Source organism: Pelobates fuscus, chromosome 8 (genome assembly GCF_036172605.1).
Source record: "Pelobates fuscus isolate aPelFus1 chromosome 8, aPelFus1.pri, whole genome shotgun sequence".
Classification (NCBI taxonomy): Eukaryota; Metazoa; Chordata; class Amphibia; order Anura; family Pelobatidae; genus Pelobates; species Pelobates fuscus.
Window position 1 is genome coordinate 90,411,108 of NC_086324.1, and position 16,263 is coordinate 90,427,370.

At 41.7% G+C, this 16,263-nt stretch overlaps 1 protein-coding gene across 4 annotated transcripts in view; it reads left to right on the forward strand.

The window, feature by feature from the left end:
* PMS1 (PMS1 homolog 1, mismatch repair system component) overlaps positions 1-16,263 on the forward strand; it is a 224,807-nt gene that overhangs the window by 172,675 nt on the left and 35,869 nt on the right. For all 4 annotated transcript variants that reach the window (XM_063430155.1, XM_063430156.1, XM_063430159.1 and 1 more), the window contains exons 7-8: positions 9,347-9,469; positions 11,216-11,359. In XM_063430155.1, coding sequence (XP_063286225.1) covers positions 9,347-9,469; positions 11,216-11,359 — 267 coding nt within the window. The remainder of the gene's footprint in view (positions 1-9,346; positions 9,470-11,215; positions 11,360-16,263) is intronic.

The following is a 16,263-nucleotide window of genomic DNA, read 5'->3' on the forward strand; positions in this document are numbered from 1 at the left end:
AGTCTGTGAGACCAGTGGTACGTCACATATTGGTTTCAACACCCTCAGCGGAGGCTTGAGTTCAATTGTTGCTTACATGAAGCAAAGCACCAGGGGCATCAACGCTCAATCGGTACCCTTCAGTACAGGTAGAGAATGACATAGATAAGCATTCACCATAGGCAGGATCTTCAGGTGCCAAATGCAAGACGACCATCTCTGTTGAAAAGTAGTGAAAAGGGGGTTCACAGGATCAAGCCTGGAGTTCACCCATTTTCCTTGCTGGGGTACCACCATGGAAGCTCCTTCTAGAGGTTTGAATAATGGTTCAGTCAGGGCCCGTGAGACCAGTGCTACGTCACATATTGGCTTCACCACACTCAGTGGAGGCATGATTTCAATCAATGCCTATATGAAGCAAAGTGCAGCTAAGTTCTTCTCTAGCGTGTTATAACACAGAACCTTTCAAGGCCTGAACGAGGAGTAATTCCAACAGACAAAAGCATGTCAAGCTAAGTAAAGCCTGTATAGGATTGTAAGAGGATCTCAATGACCGTCTCAGGGATGCCTATACGAATATGGACTCCCGCATCATGACCAGAACTTGAGGATCCTGGTGTGTCATGTGGCCTTGTAATAGGTCTGGACTTACGGGAATTTCACTTGGAGGTTCCAGAATCATCTTATTCATCATAGGAATTAGAGTCGACACGGTCTTCCACAGTCTCCTTTGGCATTGCCTTTTTAGGAAAGTCAAAAACAGGAAAATATGTACATCAGACTAAAATTCTAAATTTCAGTCAGTGTATCCTGAACCGGAGCATTCTGGTCCTAGCATGTAAAAAATACCTCTGGACCTGGTAGTTCCAAGAAATGGCCATCAGATCTATGTAGGGTATCAGACAATCTGCGTCAACCCCGAGGATACGTCAGGACATGGTTGCCAATCCACCTTGTCCACAGTTATTCGGCTCCAGCAAACAGCCATTGTATTCTGAGCCACTGGTTGTTCTTCTGTGCCCTGATCATTATGGGCTGGAATTCCAACATACGTATCTGTGAGACCCATCTTGATAGATATAGGATACAGTTGCATTGACATTTGAGCAAATTTGGACCCACTCGTTCTTCAGCAAGCCTCTGAAGTGAAGAAGATCCTTGAAAATGAATGGAAATATTGTGCAACATGGTCCAAACACTGCAACCAATCTTGTAAAAACTGGAATTCGAGCTAATAATTGACCAATGAGGTTCTGTTCACTGGAAACTCGGAGATCTAATCCCTCTTTCAGCTACCAGGGTAAGGTGTAACTCCACTGATGGGGACATAGTAAGTGGCTGGCTCCAATAATCTCTCTTGTTAGACCTAGATAGGAAGGATCTGTAAGGAATCCAGAGATGCCATTGGGCTCATCTGACAAGTCTGCTGGTGGAAACTGGGAGAGAAAACCTTTACAATCTGTGGAACTGTTCCCGAGATAAGGAAAAGCAGAGCATAGAATTTTCCACTCGGGAATGTCAACCACTGAGCTGGTCTGAAACTGCTTTTCTTGATATTCATCAAGCAGCCAAACTTTAGGAGTTATGAAAGAACTATATACCTCTGTGTGCCTGCCTTCTGAGGGTCTAAGGCCATCAGAAGTAGATCCTCCAGATAATGGAACCAGGTGGAGTTCTGGACTCTCAATAACACTATAAGCACATATAAAGATTCATGGGGCCGCATTGAGGCCAAATGGTAGGGCACTAACATGGAAGTTCTCTTCTGAACTAATGCCGAAGATCTCTGCAGATTGGAGTGAAAGTAAGCATCCTTGAGATATATATAGGTAAGGAAATTATCCTTCCAGATTGCTTGAGATATGGATCTGATTGACTCCATCCCGAAGACTCTGACATTCAGCCTCTTGTTGGCCCCTCTTAGGTCCAGTGTAGGCTTTCATGTGCTTTTCCTCTCAGCACCAGAAGAGAGGCAAAACTTGTCCCTGGAACTGCTTGTTCTGGGACCTAAAAAAAAAAATCACCTCTTCGTCCAGAAGGCTTCTTCCTTCAGTGCTTTACCTTTTGATTCGGTGGTCTAAATACTCCTTTTGGTATGGAGACTCCTGTGCCTGAAGAAAAAAACTCCAGTCTATATCTATCTGGACCATGAATACCACTCAAGCCTCCAGAGTATGACGAGCCCAGGTATGTGTGATCAGAAAATGAGGCTCCTACTACTGGAGGAGATATGTTCATTGCTGAAGAGCAAAACGACTGCTTTATAGCTCCATTAGAACCTTGAAAGGCAGGTTTACCAACTGCCATGGGTTACCTCTGGAGTATTCTCTGCAGGGCCAGTAGCTCCATGTATCTCAGAAATACTGGTCACAGGAGGTTCTCCGGTCAGACTGAGGAGCTGGGTTCCTTGGAACTTCCGTCCTGAGGTACCAATATCTTGCAGCCCTCATTCGCCTTTCCAATGGAATTATCCAAAGTTTCCCCAAACAGCACCACCCTTTCAAATAGAATGGTGTAGAGGGCAGACTTGGAGGATGAGTCATCATCCCAGAAACAGAACTATAATGCTTTTTTAGCTGCTATAGACAAAGCCATTTGATCCAGAGAATATCCTAGTTACATCTAGGGAAGTTTCTGTGAAGAAGTCAGTTGTAACCTGAAGACTTCAGACTGCCTCTTCAATCTTGGCTTTTGATATCTCTCTCCATAGTAGCCTTTAGATCTTTAATCACATATTTCATGTTTGTAGAAACAGCAGCGGAAGTCACAGCTGGCTGGCCTCCTGCAATGGTAGGCGTAAAATTTTGGACAGGTCTGCGTCCACCTATGATCCATAAGTGTGTAACTTAGGTAGTGTAGTTCTGGGGTTGGAAATAACTTCCTCCACAGGGTAAAGCCTGGTCTCTTTTCATACCCCTAAGGCCTCTGGAACTTACTTTGTAAGCCCTGCCCGCATGTCATGAGACTGCACAGTAATAGGTCATGCTGAAGCAACAACCTTCTGGAGGAAGTCAGTGCATAACCGATTCCTTCCTCTGTTTTCTCCTCATAACCAGATCCTGGTGAAGAATCAGACATTTGACAAATAATAATAACTAAATATTACCTGTGGTAAAGTATTAAGAAAAAAAAAGTGCACTGTAAAATTCTATAAGAAACCAGCGAAACAGCTTTAACCCCTTAAGGACACATGACATGTCTGACACATCATAATTCCCTTTTATTCCAGAAGATTGGTCCTCAAGGGGTTAAAACAGGCTGAAGACAGCACTTATCCATGTCTGGAGACCCTGCAAATACTTACCAAATAAGTGTGGTATGTCTACTGTAATTTTCCCTTTATTTGAGGCACTTTCTGGCAATTGCCCTTATCCAAGATGGCTGCCACAACTTGTATTCCCACAATGCAAGTCATCTGTATTAGGCCCAATAAGGCACAAACTGCACACATGTGGGCCTATTCCGAGTGTGTTTGCTGTTTAGAGACCAGGGAGAGGACTCTGTCTGAAGCCTACATGGCCCCTAAACACTCAGGGAACCGGGAATAAATCACTGGGACCGAGGGGCAGCAAAATAGATAACAAAAGTGCCTGCAAGGAAGTTTAAAAGGCAACCAGGTGCAAAAAATCTAAGTTTAAAGGCACCACAGTCTAAAGGCCTCAAGGTATAAAAGTAACACAGTTTCCAAAATGTATCACAGTTTTTAAAATATATCAGTCTTCAAATGCACTGCAGTTTCCAATGACTTGCGGTATTAAATGAACAGTATTAAATGCAAATTTAAATGAAACAGTTTTAAATGCCACACAGCTTAAATGCCACACAGCTTAAATGCCACACAGCTTAAATGCAACACAGCTTAAATGCTTCCTAGTAAAGCACAACCGCATAATGTACCACAATCTTAAAAACAAGGTACAGCTGTATAATGCACTAGTTTAACCCGTTAAGGACCAAACTTCTGGAATAAAAGGGAACCATGACATGTCAGACATGTCATGTGTCCTTCCTTAAGGGGTTAAATATATCAAATCTTAAATGCATCACAGCATAAAAGCACAACTGCATAAAGTACTACAGTAAAACAGGCAAATAAAGTAATGAAGATAAAACATACATGTCCGTAAGTAAAGGGAGCAAATTGCTCACATCCTAAGGGCTGTAGGACAGGAAAAAGACTGAGGACCTTAGGGATGGAGCCTCCTTTTAAAACCTTGGTGGTTTTCCTGTCCTATCGGCTGTAGGGGAGGAGCTAACCCATGTGTATATGCTGCCATGATTAGCCAGGAAACGTGTATATATGAACGCAATTATGGCACATGGAAAAGCCTGTACCTAAAAATCTAGAAATGCGCAAGTATCGCTACCACTGTTTAACTCGTTGATATGCTCATGTACGCTGTTGTGGCATCCGTCAATGTTTCTGTACTAACCTGCGCAACAAAAATAAAGAATAAAAAAAATAAAAAAATAAAAATTGCCCCCTAGTCTGCAATGTATTCCAGTGATTCTTGCTCTTAAAATTAAATTGTCTATTTGTTAAGTCTAAATTGGAGTGAGCCTCTATTCACTTGGACTTGATGTCTCATTGTGTGAATGAAGAACTGTATTTGTGAAACTGCTCAGTGTGTGTGTGTGTGTGTGTGTGTGTGTAAATACAGGTTTGTAATTTTGTAGGTGGTCATTTATTTTACCACTTTGATTCAATGGAGGTTTTTTTTTAACGTAAATTCTTTATCAGTTTAAGTCTTTACCTTCATGAGAATTGAAGAAGCTGTTTAAGCAATAAAACAGGACACAGTGAAATGTTCTTTTTCTAACATGCAAAAAGTTGCACAGACGGTATATTAGTACTTTGACGGCTATAACTCGGGTCACTGTATGAGTCGGACACATATAATAATTAAATCTATAGATAAAAACTGTCACATACTACAGTTTCTAATCCACACAATTCTCGTGATTTTATGGTGCAGGGCAATGGGATAACCGCAAATCTGTGTCCTGGTCACTTTGGCGATTGGAATTGGTACGAGTGCCACGAGTGCCATTTCATTTAAGGTCCATGTACACATCTGTAGACAAAAGTTTCTAAATATATTTAGCTAGCTTGTTCACTGAATGCACATACTTTTTTGATCCAGTGCAAAAGCTTTTTGTATTATTTATTTTTTAAATAATTTATTTTTGAGCAGAGGTAGATTCATGACCCATAGTTAGACATCACGTATCAGTGCATGAAGGTTAGAGTGTACAGGTCTTGAATGGTGCAACTTAACAATCAAAGTAGGTTACATAGTTGGTTGTGTTGCATCTTTGCGACCGTATACATACATCAGATGCAATATATTTAGTGGTGTCGGCTGGTATATGGTGTAGCAAAGCGGGGTAGGTTCATGGGATGTTTGCATTTTGGATATGCAGGCCGTATTATTAATCACCCACTGTAGGTAGGCTTGTACCCGCTCTTAGGCCCTCCTTGTGGTAGCACTCGCTACGAGCAGGACTTTACACAGTTTACTATCTCCTGTCTGAGTTTTTCTTTGGTTTATCCAGGGGTGTTAGAAAGAAAAGATGGGGGGAATATGAGAGGGGAGAGGTAAGCAGTAGGAAGGGGGGGAGTTGAGGGGGAAAACGCGGGAGCGACGGACCCGGACTCCATAGTTAAGACCTGCACATGAGGAACCCCTGTTTGCCCGAGGCCCCCGTCTTCCTATTACCTCTGGGTTTTTAGCATTCTAGATATTCCTCCCAGGGTTGCCAGACTTTTGTAAATGCTGGTTCGATGTTTCTAATGTGAGCTGTTAGTTTTTCCATAAGGTAGTTATCTTTTATTTTGAGAATGACCTGGTCTATGGTGGGTATGGTGCTTTTGAGCCATGATTGGACTATTGCCCATCTTGCTGCTAACGTGATATTGTTATGCAGCTTTTGTTTGTTTTGGTGGTCAGGCCTGTTACCGGTCTGGATAACAGAAACTTGGAAAACTTTTGCACCTAGCTGAGGAAGCCGACATTGTGTTGGCGAAACGCGTCCTGGGAATTGCAACAATAGTATCAGCTTTATGCCCAGTGTATTTGTATACACAGTTATTTTATTGTTCTTTTTAAGTATATTGGTTCTTATATATTGTAATTGGCCATTACAATTTTAGATCTTAATACTAAATAAATAAATATATTTTTTGAAGTCATTTGGGCTACTGGTTCCTGCTCTTAAAGGAGTGTAGTCCTTAACTACACATTGTGCATAAATTGAGCCTAATAGTTGGCTCTCGACTTGTGAGTATAATTCCTATATTCCTTTTATATTGAATACTGGTAATAGATGATATTGTACTATATATTTTTTCGCTTGAGCTCTAGCCATATCAGAAAAAAAGACTGAAGAAGGGTAAAGGTCGCCTTTACGGACCTGAAAGCGTGTACTCCTGAGCTTGGCTATAAGCTCAACTAAATGTGAGTGGTTCTATATACAAGTTGATAATCTATACACTGAATCACAGAGTTGCACTATGAAGATTTAATTTCTTTTTCAGAACATTTTTTTTCAATTTTCATCTACCCTACGACCATTTGGGAAGGGAATACTCCTAAGAGTGTGGACTTAATCGAGTATTGTATGTAGCGCTACACCTTTCTTTTTTGGATAACAGAAACGTCCAGGGTTCTGCATCTATTTGCCTTCCATCACCGCCGTAAAGAGGTCTCTGACTAGAACCCAGAATCTAGCTGATTTTGGTCATGTGTATAAAAGTGCCTTTGTTCACACATTCTCTCCAGCATTCATCTATGGTTGTTTTACCCACGCGGAAAAGTATTTCTGGTGTTGTGTACCACCTCACGAGCATTTTGTACGGTTGCTCCTGGAGCGTGACATATATTGAGCTTTTTTGGGCGCCTCCCAGATATCTATCCAGTCTTCCCCTTCTAGTGTTTGTGACAGATCTACCTTGCATTTTGCAATGTATCGAAGATCGCCTGCGTCTTTTTCTGGGGAGCTGAGTTGTGTATAGACTGTGGTGATAAGGCCTTTTTATGTGGCTTCTGTTATACATAGTTTTTTGTAAAAAGTCATAGGGGTCTGTGCCGCTATATTTACGTGTCGGTCTCTGGCAAAGTCCCTAAATTGGATGTACCTGAAGTAGCCTTTGGTATTTAGCGCTGCTAGTGTCTTTAGTTTGTCGAATGACCGGAACGTGCCCTGTTTATACATTTGGAAGTATCTTTGCATCCCCATGGCCTATATACCCCTGAAGTCCCTAGTGCTCACCCCAGGATTGAAGGCCCTATTGTGTAGGTATGGGGTCGTGGGGAAGGGGTGTGTTTTAGCGAGTATTTTTAGACAGTGAGGTCCCAGATTCATATGGAATTTAATATAGCCGGGCAAGTCGTGCTCAGTCGTACCCATATTAGAAATTGGGGTAAATCTGTTCCCATTAGCGATGTTTCCAGATCCACTCATCCATGTACGTCAATTGGGGAGTGCCATGCTACTATTTGTGCTAGGTGTGTGGCTAGATAGTACTGGTAAAGGTTGGGGAGGCCCAACCCTCCTTGTGTCTTGGGTCTGTACTACTCTGTGTCGTTTCCCTGCCCAAATGAAGTTGTCGATCATATTCTGTAAATGGTTTAGATCTCTTTTAGTCACTTTAATAGGTAGTTCCTAAAATAGAAATAGCAGTCTCTGCAGTAGATTCACTTTCACTGTGTGTAATCTCCCTATCCACGATATGGGTTTCTAATCCCATTTTTCTAGATCTTGTGTCAGTGTTTTTATTAGTGTTGTGAAATGATGTGAGTATAATTTGGTAGGATCGGCTGTTAACTTTATTCGTAAGTATTTTAGTGAGGGAAAGTTGATTTTCAGACCGTGTCTCTTCCCCAACAACACTGCCTCCTCTCGCGTCATGACGAGCGGCATCGCTGCCGACTTGTCTAGGCTAATCTTATAACCTGATACTTTAGCATATGAATCCAGAAGGTCTATCAATGGTGGGTGGGAAGTTACCGGGTCACTGAGAGTGAGCAAGACGTCGTTCGCGTAGGCTGACGCCTTGAATTCTTTGTTCACAGCTGTTAGGCCCCGGTTCTCCAGGTGTGTTCTGATAAGGTGTAAAAGTGGCTCTAAGGCAATGACAAAGAGGAGGGAAGACAGGGGGCACCCTTGTCTTGTGCCATTGCTGAATTTAAATGGAGTACACCCTGATCCTGAGATAGATGCTTGCGGGTCGGAGTAAAGCGCTTTTACTGTTGTGATAAAGGACTATGGCAGGGCAAATGGGTAATGCCATTGTTCCTGGTCAAACGCCTTCTCCGCGTCCAAGGAGAGGACCAGAGAAGGCGTCTGCTTTCTGAGTGCTTACCAGATGAGATTCACGCTTCATCGGTATTATCCTACAGTTGCCTATTAGGCACAAATCCCACCTGGTCTGGGTGGATCAAGACTGGGTTTAACCTAGAGGCTAGGAGTTTTGCAGTTTTTGTGTATAACTATTTCCACTCCGTGCCTTTTTGCCTGAGCCCTAGAGGCATATGCCCTCGCGTAGATATGATCGACCACTTGGACCTGGGATTAGCGCTGTATGTGGGTTTCTTTTATGAATGCAATATCGGTTCTTTGTCTTTTTATTTCCCTGAGGAGGAGGCGTCTCTTATTATGGACGTTCAGGTCATTGATGTTTAGCGATGTAAGGTTGTGTCATTTGGTCTTGTTGGTGCTACCTGCTGTTGTCAGTCGAGCATCTGGGAGTGACTGTGTCCGCCTATTCCATCGGCTCTCTCGCTCCCCCCTTCCCCCCAGTGGGGATGAGGAGTAGGAGAATGAGAGGTGTAAATAGAAGAAGGAAGAAGCAGGAAAGAGAAGAGTAGTAGTATCTGTGTGACCTGAATAACAATCATTTTCATGACTTTGTTAAACATTGTGTGAAAAAAACGTGTCTCATCTGTCGCCAGGCCGCTCGGGGGTGGTTATCTGCACCACGGGGGATGTCACCTACCGCATAGCGGATATCCAGCTGCCGAGCACTCTGTCAAGACCCCAATTAAATGGTAGTGTATATCCGCCAACATGCGTACAGTACAGCAAAATATAATAAAACACAATATAACAATATTAACAGTTCAGTAAGTGAGTAGATCCATTATCGGTGATGTGTGCGTGGGGTGGTTACAGGGGGTTTCCATGTATGATATAAATATTATAATATATTTTCTCCCTTTGGGAGCTAACTGTTGGGGTAGCTTTTTATATTCTTAAATGCCATCCAGTTATCTTTTCCACTTGTTCATACGTATCCTGCATCTTTTATATGATGGGCTTTCCACGGTACTGTACCTAAATAAACCTTTCTTTGTGATGCCAACAGATGTATATAAGTGGGTATCTTCCAAAGCCAGAGGCAGACCGCACTTTGACCAGTCTCTCTACCTCAGAGCGCAGTTTCCTGTTTATAAATCGCCGGCCAGTTCAGTATAAGGAGATCACAAAGGTAAAATGTTGGGAAAATGTTGTTGACATGTGGTGAATTAATGGTACATAACATTGTATATAAAGGGATGAGAACATACACTTAGGTATAATCACATTATTTGATATATATGGACATATAGCTAAACAGATTGCTAGGTAGTGTACATGCACCACTCATATGTGACAAGGTGAAGTTAAACAATAAAGGCCTCAATTTAATAAGCTTTTGAAATGATTTAATACAGATTGACATAATTACAAATGAGGGAGTACATAAAAAAATTTCGGTAATGGCGGCCACACGGGTTGGAAACCAGCCCGGACTAGCCATCGGGCAAACTGAGCAAATTCACTGTGGTACTCCCTTTTGTTACCAAAGGTTTAGACATTAATGGCTGTGTGTTGGGTTATTTTGAGGGGACAGCAAATTTACACTGTTATACAGGCTGTACACTTACTACTTTACATTGTAGCAGAGTGTAATTTCTTCAGTGTTATCACATGAAAATATATAATAAAATATTTACAAAAATGTGAGGGGTGTACTCACTTTTGTGAGATACTTTATATACAAATCACTGATACACTTAAGGATATGTAACCTGACACAGACCTTGACACACATGCAGATACAAAGACACACAGATACATACACTGACACACTTAAGGATACATACCCTATGTGTCTTTGTATCTGTGTGTGTGTCAGGTTATGTATATATGTGTCTTTGTATGTATCTCTTTGCATCTGCATGTGTGTCAGTGTGTATATATTTGTCAGTGTGTCAGTGTATGTATCTATGTGTCTGTGTATCTGTGTGTTTGTCAGGGTATGTATCTGTATGTATCTCTGTGCATATGCATGATTGTCTGTGTATCTGCATGGGTGTCAGAGTGTGTATCTGTTTGACAGTGTGTCAGTATATGTATCTAAGTGTCTGTGTATCTGTATGTGTGTCAGGGTATGTATCTGTGTACCTGTGTGTGTGTGTGTGTGTGTGTGTCTGTGTACCTGCATGTGTTTCAGTGTTTTATTATGTATGTATCTGTATGTGTGTCAGTGTTTGTATCTGTGTATCTGTATGTGTATTTGTGTATCTTGTGTATGTATGTCAGTGTTTTTATCTGTATGTTTGTGTATCATTGTGTCTGTACATCTGTACCTGTATGTATGTCAGTGTGTGTATCTGCATGTGTGTCAGTGTTTGCATCTGTGTATCTGTATCCATACGTGTGTCAGTGTTTGTGTGTCTGCATGTGTGACAGTTTGTGTGTCTGGGGGACAGTAGCAGGGGGAGCCTAGGGCAGAGGAGAAACAAAGAAAGCCTGGGTCAGATGCTAAGCAGGGAGAGCGTGGGGTGGAGAAGAAGCAGGGAGAGCCTAGGATAGAGAAAAAGGGGATATGGGACAGAGAAAAACTTATAAATGTAAACAGTAAATGCAACTATATTGATTACAAAAAGTTGACTTCCATCTCAATATTTTTTTTAAATTGCATCTTGAATTTGTTATGCTAATTACATGGTTGGCACAGAACCATAAAGAACCAATATCATAAATATTGATAAACATAAATATATTAAAATTTTATAACATTGAAAACATGGATTTTTTTATGTGCTGTTAATGTAGAATTTTATTGGGGTATCTGATATTTATCGTGTCTATTTAAACTGTTTTATTTCAACTATTCAATTAATCTGTTATTTTTTAGATATCAAGATTTTATTATTTCTTTCTTTATTTTTTTATCTAACTTGTGTAGATGATTCGTTTGTTCTATAATCAAAGCCAGAATAAGGATTCCTCTCGCAGCTACCCAGTATTTTTCATGAATATTGTTCTTCCCGCCTCATGCTTGGATGTGAATGTAACACCCGATAAAACCCAAGTCATGATACAAAATAAGGTACTTGTTATATCATGTTAGCCAATTCTTATTGGTTTTATTAATGGAACCAAATGAACGGGTTACAATTTAAATATTAATTCCGCAAATTACCTAGACTTGTTTTTGATGTTAACAACTGAATACATTTAAATTTTGAATCTATTTATATGAAGCCTTAAATATATATTTCCTGGCTAATCATGGCAGCATATACACATGGGTTAGCACCTCCCCTTACAGCCGATAGGACAGGAATAAACCAAATTCCTTTAAAAGGAGTATCCCTGTGTAACGGCACCCCGGGTATAGAAAGGGTTAACGCCACCAAAGCTGTTCTTTTTCCGAATACGAAGTCAGCTACTGAACACTCCTAAGCACCGAACATGAACCATCCGAATTATCCCCCCAAATACGAGATGAGGCTCTGTTTTGAGGGTCAAGCAGGATCTGTTTAATGGTAGCTACATGTCAGGCTTTTATGCAGGTCTTCCAGCAAGGGACACTCCCATAGAGAACTTGTGGAAGACTGAGACAGTTTTACAATAGCCAATCACGTGCAGTTACAGCATGCAAACACTCCCACACAAACAGTACAACTCCTCCTCTCTATCCTGGAGATAATTGGGTTAAGTGCTTGAAGTAACTCAATTACCTCCAGGCATAGAGAATATTCCCAATTTTACAGTAATGGTAAAAACACATTAAAATACATATTTCCCAATATACTGAACTGAACCCCCACATTCAACGTATCCCTAGATAGCTTGGATCTGAGCGCTTAGTATAACCGAACAGCGCTCAGATCCCATACATACAGTTCAATCGCCATGGAGTTAAAGTTTATACATTGTTCGTTCGACGAAACGAATGCGCTCAATGGGTTTACTATCTGGTACAGTTCCGTTCGTGTATTGTCAATTTACCGAACGGCACGGCGTTCGTATGAATTTGGAACAGAGTGATGGATGGTCGGTGATTTCAGCAGTGTTCGTCGGAAGCAGTGTCCGAAAACAGTTCCATGGGTTTGTCGCCGAACACTGCTGGGTGTTCGACTGTCCAAGATGGCCGCCGCCACGTGTTTATTCATACGAAGGACGACCACCCAGCCGACCATTCGGGAGTTGGAAGTGTTTGCGGTTAACCACAATGTTAATGAGGGCAGAAAGGTTAACGAGCAGCACACTTTCCTGCTGGGTGGCCTGCCATTCGGCAGTTTGTTCATCTTTTGATTAATGCAAGCAGGAAACATATGAACATCCGGCAACCGCCGAACAAACAGACGGATTGGGTTTTAAATAATAACCCAAAGGCAGAGAGGTCTGCCACACCCTGCATAGGTCCTTCAGTCTTTGTCCTGTCCTACAGCCCTTAGGATGTGAGCATTTTGCTCCCTTTACTCAAGGACATATAGGTTTTTTCTCTTCATTACTTTATTTGTTTTTGCTATTATGGTGCCTTTATATTGTGGTGTGTTTATACTATGGTACTTTTACACTGTGATTACTTTAAAGTGGTGCATTATGCAGCTGTGCCTTATGCTGTAATGCTTTTAAACGGTGATGTCTTTAAACTGTGGTGCATTATACAGCTGTGCCTTATGCTGTAATGCATTTAAACTGTGGTGCATTCTGCAGCTGTGCCTTATGCTGCAATGCCTTTAAACTGTAATGCATTATACAGCTGTCCTTATACTGTAATGCATTTATACTGTGATGCATTATGCAGCTGTCCCTTAAGCGGTAATATCTTTAAACTGTGGTGCATTATGCAGCCTTGTCTTTACTGCCTTATGCTGTGATGCCTTTTATACTAAGATGCTTTTAAATTTGGTTATTTTTTGCACCTTGTTGCCTTTTTATCCCCTTGCAGGCACTTTTACTTTATGCTTATCCTCTGTCCCGGAGATTTATTCCAGGTTCCCTGGGTGTTCAGGGGCCATGTATGCTATAGACCGAGCTCTCTCCTCGGTCTCTAGCCAGCAAATGCACTTGGAAGATGCCCGCGCATGTGCAGTTTGTGCCCTAAAGCCCCAATACCGATGACTTGCATTATGGGAATACAGATTGTGGCAGCCATCTTTGATTAGGGCAATTGCCAGAAAGTACCTAAATTGTAGGGAAAAATTACTGTAAACACCCCAAACTTATTTGGAAAGTATTTGCAGGTTCTCCAGACATGGGTAAGTGCTGTTCTCAGCCAGTTTTAAATCTGTTTGACTGTTTTCTTGGTTATATAATTTGAACTTGCCCTTTTGTACTTTGAAAATAATATTTTTTTGTGGTTATTTAATTTCTGAATCTACACCGTGTTCTGTTTGTGATTGAAATGCAGTGGTAGGAAAACTGTTATGCATTGCCTGTCTTCAGAAGGTAACCTCTTCAGCTTCACCTATAGCTGCACAGCCACAGGACATGCTGGCATAGCTTACAAAGTTGCAAGGTATTTGCTGAATCTACACCATGTTTTGGTTCTGAAGAGAAAGCAGTGTAAGAAAATAGTTATGCTCTGACTGTCTCCATAAAGTAGCTGCTTCAGCATCACCTATACCAGTGCAGCCACATGATGCTACCGCTTGGCAACTTAACTTTTTTTTTTTTTTTTAAATGCAAGCTCAACAGTGGACGCAGACCTGTCCAAATTTATACGCCTGCTGATGCAGGTTGTCATCCAGCTGTGGTTTTCACTGCTGTTTCTAGAACCATGAAAATAGTGTTTAAAGACCTAAATGCTTCTGTGGATAGAGATATTAAGAGCCAACATTGAAGATGTAGTCTGGAGTCTTCAGGTTACAAGTGACTTCTTAACAGAAGCTTCTTAGGATATTCTCTCGAACAAAGCACTTTATCTATGGCAGCTAGGGAAGCATTATGGTTCTGCTTCTGGGATGATGACTCATCCTCCAATTCTGCCCTCTACACCATTCAATTTGAAGGGGAGCTGCTGTTTGGGAAATCTTTTGATGAATCCATTAAAAGGCAGCTGAGGGCTGCAAGGTACCGTATATACTCGAGTATAAGCCGACCCGAATATAAGCCAAGGCCCCTAATTTTACCCCAAAAAAATGGGAAAACGTATTGACTCGAGTATAAGACTAGGGTGGGAAATGCAGCAGCTACTGGTAAATTTCTAAATAAAATTAGATCCTAAAAAAAAAATATATTAACTGAATATTTATTTACAGTGTGTGTATAATGAATGCAGTGTGTGTGTATGAATGCAGTGTGTGTGTATGAATGCAGTGTGTGTGTATGAATGCAGTGTGTGTGTATGAATGCAGTGTGTGTATATGAATGCAGTGTGTGTATATGAGTGCAGCGTGTGTATGAGTGCAGTGTGTGTATGAGTGCAGTGTGTGTATGAGTGCAGCGTGTGTGTGTATGAGTGCAGCGTGTGTGTGTATGAGTGCAGCGTGTGTGTGTATGAGTGCAGTGTGTGTGTATGAGTGCAGTGTGTGTGTATGAGTGCAGTGTGTGTGTATGAGTGCAGTGTGTGTGTATGAGTGCAGTGTGTGTGTATGAGTGCAGTGTGTGTGTATGAGTGCAGTGTGTGTGTATGAGTGCAGTGTGTGTGTATGAATGCAGTGTGTGTGTGTGTATGTATGAATGCAGTGTGTGTGTATGTATGAATGCAGTGTGTATGTATGAATGCAGTGTGTATGTATGAGTGCAGTGTGTGTGTGTATGAATGCAGTGTGTGTGAGTGCAGTGTGTGTGTGTGTGTGTGTGTGTGTGTGTGTGTTGCAGTGGTGGGGGGGTGGGCAATTTTATTATTTTATTTATTTATTTATTTATTATTATTTTTTATAATTATTTTAATATTTTTTTTTAATTATTATTCATCTTATTTTTTATTTTATTATTATTTATTTTTTTTCGGCCCCCATCCCTGCTTGATATATGGCTGGGAGGGGGGCTCTTACTCCCTGGTGGTCCAGCATTGGTAGTTCAGTGGGGGCTGCAGAGAGCGTTACTTACCTGTCCTGCAGCTCCTGTCAGCTCTCTCCTCCTCTGCGCCGTCCGTGCAGCTCCCTCTGTCAGCTCCCAGTGTAAGTCTCGCGAGAGCCGCGGCTCTCGCGAGATTTACACTGGGAGCTGACCGAGGTGCTGAACGGACGGCGCGGAGGAGGAGAGAGCTGACAGGAGCTGCAGGACAGGTAAGTAACGCTCTCTGCAGCCCCCACAGCCCCTGTCTGTATTATGGCAATGCAAATTGCCATAATACAGACTATTGACTCAAGTATAAGCCGAGTTGGGGTTTTTCAGCACAAAAAATGTGCTGAAAAACTCGGCTTATACTCGAGTATATATGGTATTTACCTCAGGACTGAAGATTTAAGAATCCTGCTCCTCAGGGTCAGACAGGAGAACCTCCAGTGACCAGCATTTCTAAAATACATGGAATTACTGACCCTGCAAGGTATACTCTAGAGGTAACTTGTGGCAGTTGGTAACCTGCCTTTCAAGGTTCTAATAGAGCTATGAAGAAGGTATAGCACTGAAGCTTCTGACACGAGAGTCTCTATATCAACAAGAGAATTCAGACAGATGAATCCAAGGTTGAGCACTGAAGGAATATGTATGAAACCTTCTGGACAAAGATGTGATTTCTTAGGTCCCTTAACAAGAGCAGTTCCTGGGACAATGTTCGTCACTCTTCTGATGCTAAAAGTAAAGGCTCATGGAAGTCTATACTGGACCTAAGAAGGGCCAACAATAGGCTAAATTACAGAACCTTCAGGATGGAGTCAATCAGATCCATATCCCCAGCAATTTGGAAGGACAAGTTCCTTATCTCTGTATATCTCAAGGATGCTTACTATCATTCCAATAGTCCTAGATCTTCAGCGTTATCTCAGAAGAGGACTTCCAATTAGTGCCCTACCATGTAGCCTCACTGCAGCCCCAAGAACCTTATGTGTGCTT